The 17,326-nt window shown below is 32.1% G+C and overlaps 1 protein-coding gene across 1 annotated transcript in view; it reads right to left on the minus strand.

Annotated features, from left to right (window-relative positions):
- The window catches only part of LOC136984185 (1-acyl-sn-glycerol-3-phosphate acyltransferase epsilon-like), a 62,761-nt gene extending 46,203 nt beyond the window's left edge, over positions 1 to 16,558 (minus strand). Inside the window, exon 1 of the mRNA XM_067281117.1 lies at positions 16,279 to 16,558. Within this exon, the coding sequence (XP_067137218.1) occupies positions 16,279 to 16,307 (29 nt within the window). The 5' untranslated portion in view covers positions 16,308 to 16,558. The remainder of the gene's footprint in view (positions 1 to 16,278) is intronic.
- Between the last annotated feature and the right edge of the window lie 768 nt (positions 16,559 to 17,326).

Below are 17,326 nucleotides of genomic sequence, written 5' to 3' on the forward strand. Positions count from 1 at the left end.
TGTACTGTATATAAAAAACGAAAAAGTATTTGAATCGTGACACATTTGACTCTCCGAGTTTTTTGCAAAGCTATAGGTTTGGAGATTCTATAAACCCGAAAAATGTCAAGTAAAGGGAAAAATTCGCGCGTCCACGCGGGTATGTTGGCGTCTAATTTGTTTAATTTCTTTATTCTGTTCTGAACTATTAAACAATATCTCAAAATGAGTAAAGTTTAAGAAACAAAATTTGGCACAGTAGCGCGTATATAAAGGGCATTAATGCTATTAAATTTTGGTTCTTTATTAAAGGTCGACATGGTAGAGACATAGAAAGGATCATGTGTCATATCTCCAGTGTGGTCGGACTTAATGAATACAGTGGTGCCTCGAATAACGGACGCAACGAACAACGGACTTTCTGCGAACAAGAGCAAATGATGTTTCCACTCTTTTGCCGTTGCCAATGACAATCTGCTTTTTTTACATGTTTTCTCCATCTTGGCTTCCCAGAATAGCTTCTTGATGTAGGTATTTTGGGAGCCTTTGAAAACAGTTGCTCTTTGGCTGCAAAAGAGTAAGTGGTTTTTTTTCCTTCTTTGTCCAACCTGCCTGTCCATTGGAAGTCTAACCAAAAAGCCTGGGTGACCCAGGTTGTCTTCAAGGAATGGATCCTGGAAACCTTTGCTCCTGCTATAAAGAAATGCCTGCTGGACAAAAAGCTGCTGCTCAAAGTCCTACTGATACTGGACAATGCCCCTGGTCACCCAAAAGACCTGGAGGAGGATCCTGGAAGAAAGCTATCCTTTCATCAAGGTGCAGTATCTGCCAGCAAACACCACTGCCATCTTTCAGCCAATGGATCAGCAATCATTGTCAACTTCAAAAAACTGTACACCAGAGTTCTCTTCATGAAGGTGTTTGAAGAATGTCAGCTTTGTGGAGACATGACTGTCTGAAAGTTCTAGAAAGAGAAGTTTGATTTTCTTGTGGCAATCAGACTCATCCAGAAGGCCTGGGAAGAAGTCACGCAGAAGACCCTCAATTCAGTCTGGAAGAGGCTTGTTCCTGAAAGGACCCAGGAAGAACCAGCTGAGGATACGGAAGTGGTGCAGGAGATCATCTCGACGGCCCGCGAGTTGGAATTGGAGGTGGAAATGGTGGATGTGGAGGAGCTCATTGAAGAACACCAAGAAGAGCTGACAACTGAAGAGCTCCAAGCACTTCTGTCCCAGGAACATGATGAAGCTCAAAGGGAAGCTTCATCTCACGACGAGGAGGAGCAATCCAATCAACTAATTTCAACTGCTGCCATCAAGGACTTCCTTGTCAAATGGGGAGAGGTTCAGGAGTTTACCAACACTCCTGAACCTCTCCAAACACAGTGAGGCCAACAGGATCAATGATCTCTACAATGACACCCTTGCCCATCATTTCCGACAAGTGTTGAAGAAGAGAGAGAAACAGACCAGAAACAGAAGCTTGGATATGTTTTTCAAAAAGCCAGCTGCCAAAATACAAAGGATGGAACAAGAGGAGTTGACCCTGCAAGCCCCAGTAGCCTCTCTTGAATCTGATTCCGATTAAAAAACAATAAAAAAGAGACCTGCTGCAATGTGTAAAAAGTGTGTTCTGTATGAATGTGTGAAAAGTGTTCCTCCACCTCCTCCTCACAACATCTAACTACCCTGCATAATTGGTGACTGCTCCATTTTCATTTTTTTTTTTTTTTTTTATGGTACAGTACAGTACGGTTATTTTATGCAGCGGAACGAATTAGATGTTTTAACATGTATTTCTATGGGAAAATGCGTTTCGTATAACGAACTTTTCACTTAACGGACTTGCACCTGAAACGGATTAAGTACGTTATATGAGGCACTACTGTATTTTACTTGTTATTAGCATTCACAATCTTATAATCGAGATGGGTTAATAATAATAATAATAATAATAATAATACATATAGACTACAAAAAAGCATTCGACAGTGTTCCACACAGTTGGCTGCTACATATCCTACATATGTATAAAATACATCCATCACTCATTGCATTCTTTCAAAACACTATGCAGCACTGGAGAACAACACTACATCTCAGGGTTCATAACACTTCCATACAAACAAACTAAATCTTTATTAGGAGAGGAATTTGTCAAGGAGATTCGTCGAGTTTTCTCTGGTTCTGCCTAGCCTTGAACCCATTATCCAACATGTTAAACAACACGCAATATGGCTACAATATCAGGCATGAAAAGACAACACAGTATACACTGTCACATCTCATGTACATGGATGACATAAAACTTTATGCATCCACACAAAAACAACTTCATCAACTCCTACAAATCACACATTCATACACCAAGGACATACAAATGGAATTTGGCCTAGATAAATGCAAAACAGTTCACATAGAAAAAGAATCCTGAAGAAAGAAGATTTTGCACTTGGAAATGGAGACGTTATTGAATCCATGGAAGAGGGCGAGTTCTACAAGTATTTAGGATTCCAACAAGCCAAACTAACAGAACATGCACTAAATAAAGCAAAGATTAATTAAAGAATACCAAAGTAGGTTAAATGCTATTCTCAGAACACAGTTAAATGCAAAACACACAGTTAAAGCAATAAACACAGTACTCCCATATTGTCACCCCTAATGTCACCCCAGTACTCACATATTCTTTTGGAGTTATACATTGGACTCACACAGATCTTGAGCAACTCCAAAGGAAAACAAGAACTACACTTATTAAGCATAAACAACATCATCCTAAATCCGCCACAGAAAGATTAACCCTTCCACGTAAAGATGGCGGACGTGGCCTGATTGACATAGTTAACCTTCACTACAAACAAATACAGTCACTGCGAGAGTTTTTCTACAAAAAACAAGAAACATCACAATTACATAAAGCAGTAACTCTAGCAGACTCAAATAACACACCATTAAACTTACACTCACATCATATGGACACAACACAACATATAAAAAGCATAGACACCATTAAGCAATCGTGGGCTCGAAAGGCACTCCATGGCAGGCATCCTTACGATCTGGCCCAGGATTTTGTTGACAAAACTGCGTCAAACAGCTGGTTAGCTCGGGGATGCCTCTTTGGGGAGACGGAAGGATTCATGATCGCCATACAGGATCAGGTCATAAATACTAAAAACTACATAAAACACATACTCAAAGATGCAGACACTCACAAATGACAACATGCAGAAAATGTCACATCATGCCAGAAACTATACAACACATCACCTCTGGTTGCAAGCTCTTGGCACAGACAGATTATTTACACAGACATAATCAAGTAGCAAATATAATACACCAAGAGCTTGTAAAGAAACACAAATTAGTAGACATCCACGAACCATACTACAAATACATTCCACAGACAGTATTGGAAAACAACACGCACAAAATGTACTACGACAGAGCCATAATCACAGATAAAATAATTTACCACAACAGACCAGACATCACACTCATTGACAAACACAATAAAATCACATACATTATAGACATATCCATTCCAAACACTCACAATATACAAAACGCATGCACTGAAAAAATTAGCAAGTACACAGAACTTGCCCAGGAAATAAGGCATCTGTGGAGGATGGATAGGGTGCTTATTGTACCTGTCGTTCTCTCCTCTACAGGTGTCATACCACACACACTACACAAAAGCCTGGGCACATTACAATTGAATAGAAACACATACATCACACTACAGAAGGCCACTATATTGAGCACATGTCATATTGTGAGAAAATTCCTGAATACAGACACACACACTGATACATTCTTTAATTTCTGTTTTGGTTACTATGCCTTGACTTTGGTCCGGCATAGTACATAGCCACCGGTGTTAACCGAGTATATCTCACTTAACCCAACATAATAATTCTGTAATAATAATAATGATAAGCTCAGAGTTCAAACGGTTATGACTTGAAATTTGATACACAGTTAGGATACATTATAAGAATATACACTGGGAAAGAATTTTTCGAAATTCCTCTCACGGGGGGGGAAGAGGGAGAGGGTTAAGGATTACCCCGAAGAATTCCGTTTCTACCGTACTATTTTAGATGCGGTATTTTACGTTTTTGTGAAAAATCGAACATACTTTTAGACCCATCTAAAAATTCTCTAATCAGTCTCGGAAGAGAGAGGACCTAATTCTTGCACCCAGTGAAAACGGGTAAAATCGGCTATGATCTAAATATCTTAATCTTCGTCATCGTTACTTTTTGCATGAGCAACATCTGGCTCATCTGCTGATTTTTATTTTTTTTTTTATAAAACTTGTCTCTACCCTCAAAATTAAGCTTGAGTTCTAATATGAGTACAGACAGAAAAGGAAATCTTACAAAATTTGAAGATGATATTTACTATTCACTGGAAATAATAATTCACATTGACTCACTCTTCAAGTTTGGATGTTAAAACGGCAATACTGCACTATCCAGACATTACCCAAAATACAACATTGATTGTCACAGCGTTGCCACCAACCGAGTTTCAGTAGAGCGTTTATTTTCCGCTCTTAAAATTATTAAATATGATTTAAGAGCTTCAGTGAATGCTGACTTAATAGAAGGGATTTTTTTCTTGTAAGGAGTAATTCAGTTTATAACAGAGATGAAAAATAATAAATTAATCAACATGGCAAAATAAGCAACCTTTTTTTTATCAGTCTAATTGTTCTATTTCTCATTCTTGATTTAGTTTAATGTATCTGTATACTTATATATTACCCAATATACTCGTATATTATGTTACAACATTTTTATTAAACTAATTTGTTTGTATAAGAATGTATTTACTATTTTTATTCATACATGCTTACAAATACCAATGCCATCATCAAACGAGTCAATAAATGTGAACTTATATATTCAGTAGATGTGTCAAATTTTAATGTTTAATTAATTTTTTAAAATCGTTTTATTTTGTATTTTTTTTTTAAATAATAATCAGAATCGTCGTCATTATTACTTTCCCGGCTGTTATACAGTATGGGCCTATAACAAAGGAAAAGAATGACAATCAGTCAAAAAATGATTTTCTCAGATTTTACTCTTTTGGACTCGGGAAGCCTCGAAACGTAGAGAAGTGCAAACGGATGTTAAAATGTGTACCAACCGATTTAGTTCAATCATTTTCAAGCTTAATAACTCCTGTGTTAAACCATCCGACTCCGATTCAAAATCGTGCCTCCCATACATTCTAACATTCGTACATACAGAAAAAAAAAACCCAAATCTTTTGCATATCTCGACACTTCGAGGTGCCCTGAGTTCAAAAATGCAAAAATTTGAAGTGGTATAATTTTTTTGACCGATCGCTACACTTTTCCTCTGTTGTATATATAACAGCCAGAAAAGTAAAAATTATCGTATTGACTCATTACTTAGAGGAATACTTTAGTTTTGGAATAAAAAAGATTCTACGTTTTATCTTTATTAGAACTGCTATATATTTATTGATGCTAATATTCTGAGGTCACGTGATGACGTCAGAATTTTCGGGGCTACTTTGTTAACAAGTCAGCCCCTGGTCGGAGTCGGAATCGTGTAAAAATCTACCGACTCCACAGCCCTGTGAAAACACAAATGCACAATTTTGCTTATTATAGGCAGGTTGGGTTTACAATAGGGTCGACCGGATGATTAGAAATAGGATTCTATAATGTGTACTGTCAAACACCTTATGAAAAAATCTTAAGGTTTACGGAATTTAATGGGAAGTTAAATGTAATGATCATATGAAGGCTTTCTAATAACGTATAACTCTCCTATATTTTTATATTCTAAGTAGTACCGTATCTATGAACTAACATCGTGTAGGTAGAAAGATTCAGCATTACGTCTGTAGCTTACGTCTGTACTTAGAGTTGGCTGCATCAACTTGAAAATATTTGAATTTTAATAATTTATAAAAATTGTGTAAAATAATCATTAATTTTTATGCTTATTATTGTATTCATAATACATCTTAGCATAAATATTTATATATATACAATTAAATTATACTGTAATTACACTAAAACTTTTCTAAATAATCAAGAATCAAATCACTTTCAACTGGTTAATAAAAAAATTTGTTGTTAGTGGCATTTACGATTTTTAAAAACTCACTCTTATCTTCAAAACATAGCTTTATCTTTTTATTACTTACAAAATTACTATTTAAAATTTTTTAAATAAAATTTCATAACAGATGGCGCTACAAGCAATGTTATTAAACATTCTTTTTTGAATAGAGAAATTTTTCTTAATTCAACAAAATTACTTCTTTTAAACTTTTATTATTATCTAAATTTTATATTGTAATATAACTGAAAATTACCGACTTCCTTCCCGGTCCCTTTTCTTGTTTAAGTGCTAGGAAAGTCGTGTAATGTCCTTGGCCGTGTTTTTTTTTTTTTTTTTTTTTTTTTAGGTATTTCTTCTAATTGTAACAAAGAAATTAAAAAGATTTATTATGTATACAGTTACTGAAAAAATTACAAAGAATGTAAAAGAAGTGACTAATGGAATCAAAGTATGTTGATATATATAATGGAAGTACAGTAACACCCCGCTGTGGCCGGATGGCCGAGCGGTCAAGGTTAGCAGCCTGCCGCCCAGGGGGACCCGGGATCGAATCCGGACGGGTCGAAATATCCCCAGGAATTTTTCGGGGGGTAGTCCGTCCGTATATGTCGGTCCCCGTCCCTCACCACCCGGCCACCCCATTGTGGGCCTGGCCGAACTCATAATGGGCTTGCTATAAGAGGCCCTCTTAGTGCCCACTGGGCGGAAAGAGTTACAAAAAAAAAAAAAAAAAAAGTAACACCCCGCTTAACGCGGGGGATGCGTTCCTAGACGACAAAGCGCTAAACGAAACAGCGTTAAAACGAGATCATTTTAACATAGAGTAAATAGGAATAGGGGAACGCGCGACCAAAAATAAACAAACTTTACTATAATTTTAAGTTATTTTTATATTAATTTGCATAATAATATATGTTAAATAACACAAAAATACGCACACAGAAATGTAAAGTTCATATTTTGTGACGAAGGTCCTGACTTTTCTGAAATTTCTGTTTTTTGCGCGATAAAGTCGAGTAGTTTCATTTGTCGCTTTGTTCTTTCCTTAAGCAAATGTCGGTAGCAGAAGATCGCATTCGAAACGCCTCGTTTTGCTTTTGCACTCCTTTCAAAATCTGGATCATTCGTTACAATTTCATCAACGATTTCGATTCTCGTTACCGAACTTTTACTAAGGAAATCTGTAGAGAAATTCTTCGGGTTCTTCGTTTTCAGAATCACTATTTTCCAGTTCTACACGAATTCCTTGATCTGCCAGTTCTCGAAGGTCATCGTTGGTAAGGCTCTCACCAGAAACCGCAGTAACTCCTCAATATCCTGCTCGTCTACATCTAGTTCTGCTGTATCGATTAGGTTGAGTTTGGTCAACCTAACGATACAGCGATAGGCTCTTCTCGTTGAGAATTCTTAAATACCTTCAGCCATAACTTCTTCCACACTTCGTTGGTGCATTTATCAGTTAATTCTTGCCAAGCGAAGTCATATTGCCAATGGCATCCATAATGTTATATTTTTTCCGAAATTGCACCAAATAAACATAGATTTAAAGAAAGTACACCTTTTTGCCACATTTTGCTGATTGGTTCGTGTTCGTAAATAATCGTATTATATACGAATCAATGAAATGCCACGATAATTTAAATCAGCGTAAATTTTGAGCTTTTTTTTTAGGCTTTGAACAGACCGCGTTATATCGAATCAGCGTTAAGCGAGGCAGCAGTAAGCGGGGTCTTATTGTATACTATTTTGAAACTCCTATATAAAAATTTCAGCTGTGCGTTTTCAACATGATTTGAAGTAAATGACTAAAAGAAACAAAGTTTCTATAGAACTGACAAATAACTACTTTTAGTCGATCTATAAGCTAAATCATAAAATTTAAGTGGAATGAAAACTCAATAATTAGTTTTACTATACTTTATATGATTAAGACTGTTTTTGTTTTGTTTATAGTTATAGCTTGGTGCTATTATTACGGGTTTTATAGTATGAAGCTAACATAATACAAGAAAACACAAGCAGTAAATAATATAAGTATGGTTGACAGGATGATTGAGAAGGGGAATGAAGTGGATGTTTTTCTGGACCCAGAGAAAACTTATGGTCCGTGGTTCCTGCTCTTATAAATTAGTGTTATTTTTATTAACAAAAATAAAATCTTTAAGAATATTTATTAATATAGAAACTATGTATTTCTTTTGTTACAAAAAGCAAGTGGGGTCCACTCTACCCCTAATCTCATAATAAGCTTTCGACGGCCTTAAGCTATGATAGCCGTGAAGATTTCTTTTCCCACTACACTTTTTTCAACTAACTTTTTGTGTTAACAAGTATTGTACAACTTATCAACTTTTCGACGTTCATCTCCATTAATGCGTCGGTTTTTTGTTTTTCAAGCCTTCTAACTACAAAGCAAACAAAATTGAAACATGCTCCATCTCTGTGGTAAGGTGTGAAATGTTGAAAAGTCTGTCTAGTCGGATGACGTAAAGATCGGATCATTGTGAAATTGTGCAACGACATACAAGATTATCGTGTATGTCATTGCAAAAAGAAATTTACCTTGCTCTGGTTGATAGACAAGATAATAATAGCCAAAAAAATAATTCGGCAATTTAGGCTTAACTACGGCTAACGATTTGGATTTTGGTTGTAAGTTATTATAGGTATTCATATTCTTGAAACTTTTACGGAGACCATTCACTGTAGTGTTTAAACTATTTAACAAGACGTCCTGTGTAATCACTGGATATAGACTATATGAATGCATTATGTATTACGCACCATTGTTAGCCATAACAAAAATTTTATCCAATTATATTATATTCTCCGGGCAACGTCATATATTTTAGCCAGCATGCATAATAAGCAGGGCTGTGGAGTCGGAGTCGGCAAAAATGTATCGACTCCGATTCTGACTTTTTAAATTTACTTTAGTTTTTTTTATTTAAATGAAAAAAAATTATTATATATTTATTAATTTTTTAAAATCTTCAATTTAACCTTCTTTTAATCTCTAATTAAAATCTTCAATCGCTTCAATTTAATTTATTAAATATGTAGTATTATTTGTAGTATTTGTGTTTAGTAGTTAAATTATATTGACCCAGTTGAATTTGAATATTTTTGAATCATTCCTTTATTATCCCTGCTCTAAATAAGTACTCTATTTTTCTGAATGAGCAAGACTGATTGATCAGAGTACATATTTTTCTTTTCTGAACAAGGGGCTAGCAAGATCGCACACTTTTTAGTTGGACTAACTCCTCTGGAAGGATAAAATTGAAGTGCAAATGCTGTCGAATATATGTAGATGTAAAATTTTATTGCACCCTTCTCCTCTTATTAAATATTTGTTAAAGATTAATTTTTTTATACAAATAAATATTAATGCAAATTAAATATTAAAAATACTAACTATAAACGTATTTGGGTAAACGCCCCAAGCTCATTTCATAGTTCAGAGTAGAGTACCCCTTATGAGCGCCTCTGCCCCCCATAAAATAACTTGGTATTTAATTTTGCCGGAGTCGGCCTTCTAAAATTATCAGGAGTCGGACAGCCCTGATAATAAGAAACGCTATCTCCACAGATTAAAAACTAGCGATTACTTATTAGTTCAATTTTAAAATACGAAAAAATTATGATAATACCTGGATTACATTTTATAACATTTTGAAGTTTAAATTGAAATACAATAAAGGTATAAAATTAATTTCAAAAGTATTTAAAATACTGTAGAAACAGATTTTGAAATTCTCGAGTCTCAACTATCGACTCTCGAGACTTACAAGTTAGATATTACCACAAAAATTAAGAAATATATTCTTACTAGCATAACAAGCGAATACTGATACTAATTTAGATGCATGGCAATTTTTAAACATTTTAAACTTTCGAAACTATACATATTGTCAGAAATAAAGCAAATAAACGAATCTTCCATTATACACACTTAAGTCGGGTATACTGAAATATACAGCTACAGATTATATATATATATTTTACATGAATTACAAATCTTTCGATATGTTGTATTGAAAAGATACATAAAATTTTATAAAGGTTTTCTGTTCATAAAAAGCAACGAGCAAATATAAAATAGAGGAGAGTTCGCTTGAATTTACTTTATATTCCTATAATTCGTTAAAAATATTTTTAAAATACATGTTTTTAGATAAAATATATTTATCGAGAAAGCAGGATAAAATAGCTATTATTAAAATAATCACTACTTTTTCCTGCAAGTTTACATCGAACAGCACAAATTATCAATGTTCGATAAAACATTTGAGTTTCAATATTAACAATGATTTATGTTAGACAAAATTAATTCTTAGTTTCTTATTGACAATTATATCTTTCTTCAAGTTTAGACCAGTTCAGATTAGCGCTAACTCTGTTTAACATTTGTCAAAATAAATTGTGCTATTATGTTTTTAAGTTATAACTTTTTAAGTAATACAATAGAGAGGTTGAGGCCGAAATTTTCAACGCGAAAACGTCTACGTCGGACGTTCAGCGCTGCTTTCCTGTAAGCAATGTTCCCTCTAAGCTGTGCGGCCGTGCACTGTTCAAATTGTTGCCGCGCACGAGAATTTATGTGCCGCGCAGACGAGCATGCACACTGATTTGAATTGTTGTTTACTTATTTCTCACTCTGTCTGCAACAAGATTATTGCTACGTATATTTCGATTAAATACATTAAATCATTTGACAAAAGATAATACTTTGTATGGAAGTATGTTTTAAAATGAATTTTAATCTCTACTTTATAATTAATTATTTTAATTTTTATAGGAAAAAATAAGATTTTATACGCTCAGAAAAATTTATTGCTCAGAATCTGCTCAGCAAAATTTTTTTTTTTTTTTGCTCAGAGAAGTATAAGTATATGCTCCGCTCATCTACAAAAAAAAAAAATTAGAGGATTAGAGGGAACATTGCCTGTAAGCCTAGAAGTTAGGCAATGGCGTTTGGAATCATGCTCGAAAGGCCATTGCCAAACTTCTAGGCTTACAGAAAAGGGGCGCCGAACGTCCGAATTACACGTTTTCGCGTTGAAAACTTCGGCCTGAACCTGCTAGTATTTAGTAGTTATAAACGTCAGTTTTCTCTCCTTTCTGTAGAATGGCATGCGTCGAAAATTATGTTCGTTGAGATTTTAAGTTCTTGTGCGATTGTGTGAAGAAACTCGTTAATAATTACCGTGTTTATTATGTTTATTCGAGGTGACTGGTGAAATACAATGTGGGTAGGATCCGGGAAGTAGATGGAAAATGTGTTTCATAGAGAAATTTCTTTAGAAAAAAAGAGCGAGCTATTATAATGTAATAAAAAGAGATGGTTACATAAGCTTTTGACGAAAGGTTGAAAAAACTAAATCTGCGTGAAGAAGACGCCTTTGCAATATCGAAGAATAAAAACGATTTGATGTTTTCGGGATTGGTGAATCGAAAAAGTTGGTCACAACAGGTGAACTTGTAAAATACTATTTGTCAATCCATAAAACATTCAAAGAAGATTGCCAAGTAAATTAATTAGATGTATAGTTTAATTAAGAGGAAAGGAGTAGCGAAAAGTACATCACTGTAGATAACGGAGATGGAAGAAGTCTACGTCAAGCATCACCAAACGTTTTTAATTTTGATCCCTTCAAGAATTCCCCGATCTTTTATCGACCTCCTCCTCTTCATTTTTTTCTAATATGGTTAATAATAAATAAATAAATAAATCTGGTACGTCAGCATTAATCCACATACCGTTTTCATAGAAAGATCTATTTACAGTGCAAATTTACATCCTAAACTGTCATATACATAACCAATTGGACTAAATTTTTAACAAACCGTTTTCAAATGACCCCATATTTATTTTCGACCCCAAAAATGCCTTATTGACCCTTGGGGTTGATATCGACCACTTTGAGTACCTCTAGTCTACGTGGACAAGGGGTCTGCTTCAGTGATATTAGTGGCATATGAATTTTTTCTTATAAGCTCATTTACTAGTCATGTTACTAAACTCTCAGAAAATACTTGTAGAAATTTTTATAGTCATTTCTTCTCTTTCGGGGTTCATAAATTATTATACTCATAATTAAAGTGGGAGTTTGCCAAAAGTATATTGTTGTAAAAAGCACTGAGGGAGGTGGAAGGTGAAAGATGGCTCATAAACTGTATAAAGTAATGGACTGCTCCAAGGAAATAGAGATCAAGATAGAGTGAAAATTGAAACTTCAAGCAAATATGCCAAGTAATGACTGAAATAATAAACTTTTTTTTATTGATATGCGAAATATGCCAACAACAGAAAAGTAGGAAGAAAGACTTCGTTTTCAAACCTATTCTTCACTCAGAAATGAATAGCTGCTGTCAGATAGACTTAATTGACAAGCAATCTCAGGCTGGCCAAGGTTTCAAGTTCATTACGATTTACCAATGCCATTTTACAAAATTTGTCTTACTGTAAGCATTCCAAATCAACAGAGTTGAAGAGGTTGTGTTTTAGTTAACTAATATATTTTTGATATTTTTTGTCGTCTTTATTTTGCATTATGATTATGGAAGACATGCTTGTCGACTTTGTCATAGAGAAGCTATCCACTTCCCGGCCAAAGTTCGTTCATAGGAAACCACAACAAAGTCAAAGCCAGGACTCGATAGAACGAACGAACCAGGACATATGAAATATGTTGACCTCATAGATAAAAGACAATCACATCATGAATTGGTTAAATGATCTCCGCTTTGTGGAATTTAAGGAAAATAGAGCCCTTCGTTCAGAGATTAAACAATTGTCGTACAAAGTTCAATATAAGAATTATAAGCCAAGAGTTAGACTTAAGATATCAGAACTGCCGGCTGAAGTTATTAAAACTATCCAGGATGAGGAAGAACTTTAAAAAAACTATCGAGCTGATGAATGCACAGCAAGAAGAAACTGAAAATGGCGACGAAGACACCGAGGAGGAGATGCTAGCTCAGTAAGAAAATACCCCATCAGTAAGAAAAAAAGCTCAGAAAATTTTAAGAATCAGGCCAAAAGAATGAAAATGATTTCGATTATTTGGCCGATTTCGGATATGCATAAGGCAAAGGCAAACTTTCGAAATATCAAAGAACTGTGCTTCAAAGAAATGAAAACATATCTGTACAAGATTAAGACAAAGAATGGAGTTTTGAACACGATAAATTACAGGTAAGTGTACTTATCTTTAATACGATTAAAATAAATTTTAAGCTGAAAATTAAATAAAAAAGCAATTGATAGATAATCGTTATTTCTTTTAGGTCCGAATTCGACGTTTCTCAAGCTTTTTTTAACTGAAAAAAGGTACAATAGCAGAAAATTTCGCTGAGGAGTGCAATAAGAAATGCAATAATAGGAACTGAACAAGGGTTCGTTTGCAGTGCATGCAAAAAAGACTGTACTTCAAAGTGAAACTTCTGCAAAAAAAATGAAATCTTTGCACCTCGAAATTCTACGATAGCATGCCTTGTTCCAATAAAGAGCAAAGAGCATAGTGTATACTTATAACGATTATTAAAGTAATAAGCCCAATAAAGTTCCGATAATTATACTGTTATTATTTTTTGTAGTTACTATTTCTACAAACATTGTATTTTAACAGTGAGGCAATTTCAGTACTACTTACTAGCTGGAACTCTTATAACTATAGAATATTTAGTAAATACTAATATTTTCAACTGCAGTTTGTTAATTCTAATTAAAAAAAAAATAAAACTAGAATTAAGGAAACGGCTTTGTTAGAATTAGTTTTGTCTAATACGATCGTAATCTGGCAGATTTCAAGTTTTGATTGTACTGAATAAAATAAAAAGTGAATATTAAAAAAAATAATAAATAAATAGATAAAAACTGTTCAAAATAGAACCTTAATAAAACGGAAACCTGCCTGAACACAAAGAATTCTTAGGAATGCAGTGATTTTCTATATTTAAAAGAAAAAAAAAATCTGTTAAAAGCGGAAACCTGCCAAACCGGAAAAATATTCGATATCGTGTAAGTTTTGTTTACACAGGTTTTACTGTGTAAAATAGATAGAAAGTAAAAATTGCTTAAATTTATACATAATTTATAGGTAATAAATAAATAAATATATATATATATATATTTTTTTTAGTTTTATGTTGAAATAAAACTTTAAAAAAGTTTTATTTCAACATAAGTTTTACAATATTTTTTAAAACTATTACAAAATCATATGACGAAATTTAACTTCAATAGCTTATTCCGATTTTAGTTATTCGATAATCTTAATATTTATTAGTTTACAGTCCAATTTTTAAAATAATTCATCAGCAATTTTTTAAATCATCACCAAAACAAAAATTTTGATGATTATTTTTAAAAACTGATTTGCAAAAAGAATAACATGTCAATAATTTTTAAACCTAAAGTCTAAAAATGTAAATACACTTATCTTTGTGAAATGAAAACTATGCTTAAAAAAATATAATAATATATTTAAAGTTATCAATATTAATAGTATATAGCCTATATATAATTTTCAGATCATTTGTAAAATATATTTTAGGTTAGTATTGAGAGAGTCTTTTTTACGAACTAAATTAATTTTTTTTTTTTAAATTGTTGTTACAGGTAAATTCATCACAGAAAACGCAAAAAGTTTGGCACTTTTCCACATCATTTATCGAATCGCCTTCCTTGCAATTCAGAAACAGTAGCTTATTCCATAATAAAATGTAGCTCGTCAAAGAATCGAAAGCAACACAATTTATTTTAGTATATAGGCTTATTTGATAACAACGTTTATTTTATTTCTATATTATATTTTATTTTCTTCTTTTAATTTTAATCTACGGTTCTATTTTTTTTTTTAATTGTAAAGAATTAAAAATTTGGATTAAATTTAATTAAAAAATTTACAGAAATCTATTATTTTGTATTTATTGCATTTGTTACTAATAAATCAAAATTATTACATAAAGAATTCAACTGTGATTTTGCAAAATATTAGTTCATTTCCTTTCGTTCCGAATACAATAAAACTAGATTTGCTTCTAATTTAATATCATTATTCCTGATGAATAAAATCAAGGAATTTAAAAAATGATTCATTCTCAATTTTCAAACGAATTTACATCTCTATAAGCTATAGCAATTTCTTCTATTTATTTATGTTTAATAAAATAGACAAGACCAATATAACTTCTACACTATATAATTTATATAGTAAAACACTTATATTGTTCTTGTTAAGAAGTTAAAAGAAAATTTGAAAATTTTCAATATACGAAGAATAATTTTAAATAACATGTTTTCCCTTCTATTTATAAAATTTGTATATCACAATTATTAATAGTATGATATTTATTTATTATTATAAACAAGAACAAAGATTCTTCTATAGAAACAATGCAAAAGCCTCTTCCTAAAATAATACATTCAATAATACAGGGGATTACAAAGTAGGTATACAGTTGAAAATCTGAGAAATATAAATGTTTGGTGTTCATTTATTATTATTTTTTTATTTTTTATTAGTTCGTATATTTTTTTGTAATTTAATTTGTACATAGAAATAAATGTTTTTTCTTCCTGTTTTCTCCCTGTATGTTTTTTTTTTCATAATAACAACTGTATAACTATTTTTCCACACCGCCCCCTGTATGTAAAAATAGCAAACATTATATTACAAACGTTATGTGTATGTACAAAACATGATTTTATTGTAAAATGTTTGATAATTTTATGTATGACATATTTTACGGTATTAAATATATTGTTTATCTCATATTATCCGTACTCTTTTCATATAAGTTGTATTAAATCTTCGATCCTCTCGGTCTTTGTAAAAGTTTTTAATATACAAGTGTGGTATTGAAATATACAATTCTCCTCACAACTAGGAGAAATGCACGCAGCTTCAACAATATCGATCACGTTAAAAATTAATATTTATTTTTATAATTTGTATTGTATTTTTAAATAATTAAGCCTTTATAATGTAAAAGTAAATAGGACAAAACTTATTAAAAAAGCATTGGACATCTTCGATCGTCTGCTGAATTTTTCGTAAAAATTCATCGAAGTGATTGATTATATGAATAAAATTCAAATTTTTTCTTATTTCAATTTGTATTTAATTTATATAAATCATAGAATAATTAATATTATTGGTTAAATTACTTACATAATTCGAAAAGAGCTCTTCAATGACATTTCAATTCTCCTTTTCCTGCGGCAGACGAACTACAAAACCGAACACGTTCCTGTGATGACGTCACTCTATCGCCTTGGTTACGAATAAAACAAATTGTAATACATATAAGAAAATAATCTGCGAGAAACTGTTATTATGGATTCGATTCGGGAAAACAATGTATTTTGCTTCGATTAAGGACGGATTCTTCGAGTTTATTCGCAATATCTTTTCTTCCAACCAGCTTTCTCATAGCTCGATTTCCGGGGGTGTGTGAGGACGCAGTAGAAACACGTGACTAATGTTGACGTAAAGTAGACAATCGTTCCGGTTGTATATATATTTTTAACTAAATAATTTTAAATTTGAAACGGAATTAATTTTTAAGAGCATTTAATTTGTCAAAATAACAATAATAGCGTATAATTAATGACACTGTTTATTTAGGTCATTATTCCCGACTCTCGAATTATTGTATCATTTTATATCAATCATCACACTAATAATACTTTAATTGACATCAAAATACATTACAAAAGAAACGAATAAAGTTAAATTCGATTTAAATGTCGCATAAAGAAATAAAATCATTTCTTTTTATTTCGAAATTATATGACATTTACTGCGTTGAAATCAAGAACATCGTTAAGTTAAACCGATTTTAAATTAAAAAAAAAACAAAGAAAATTAATTTTCTAAAATATATTTTATAACATTAATAATCGAATTAAAGATTATTTTTATTAAATATTTGTCAAAGTTTATTTTATTTTATTTTTCTCTTTTAGAAAAGTTTTATAATAAGAAATTTAATGTTTAAAAAATTCAAATTTTTAAATATTTAAAAAAATGCATAAAAAACAACTTGAAGTTTTATGAATAGATTAATCAAGTAAAATATTTATTTAATAATCACGAACATTTCATTATTAAATATTAGGAAAAATCTTTTAAAATTTTTATTTCGCATTTATGCTCCTTTAAAACTTATACTACAAATTATTATGATTCATAATTATTATATTTATAGTAGCTAATT

Source organism: Centruroides vittatus, unplaced genomic scaffold (genome assembly GCF_030686945.1).
Source record: "Centruroides vittatus isolate TY-2023 unplaced genomic scaffold, ASM3068694v2 contig_905, whole genome shotgun sequence".
In the NCBI taxonomy this organism is placed as follows: Eukaryota; Metazoa; Arthropoda; class Arachnida; order Scorpiones; family Buthidae; genus Centruroides; species Centruroides vittatus.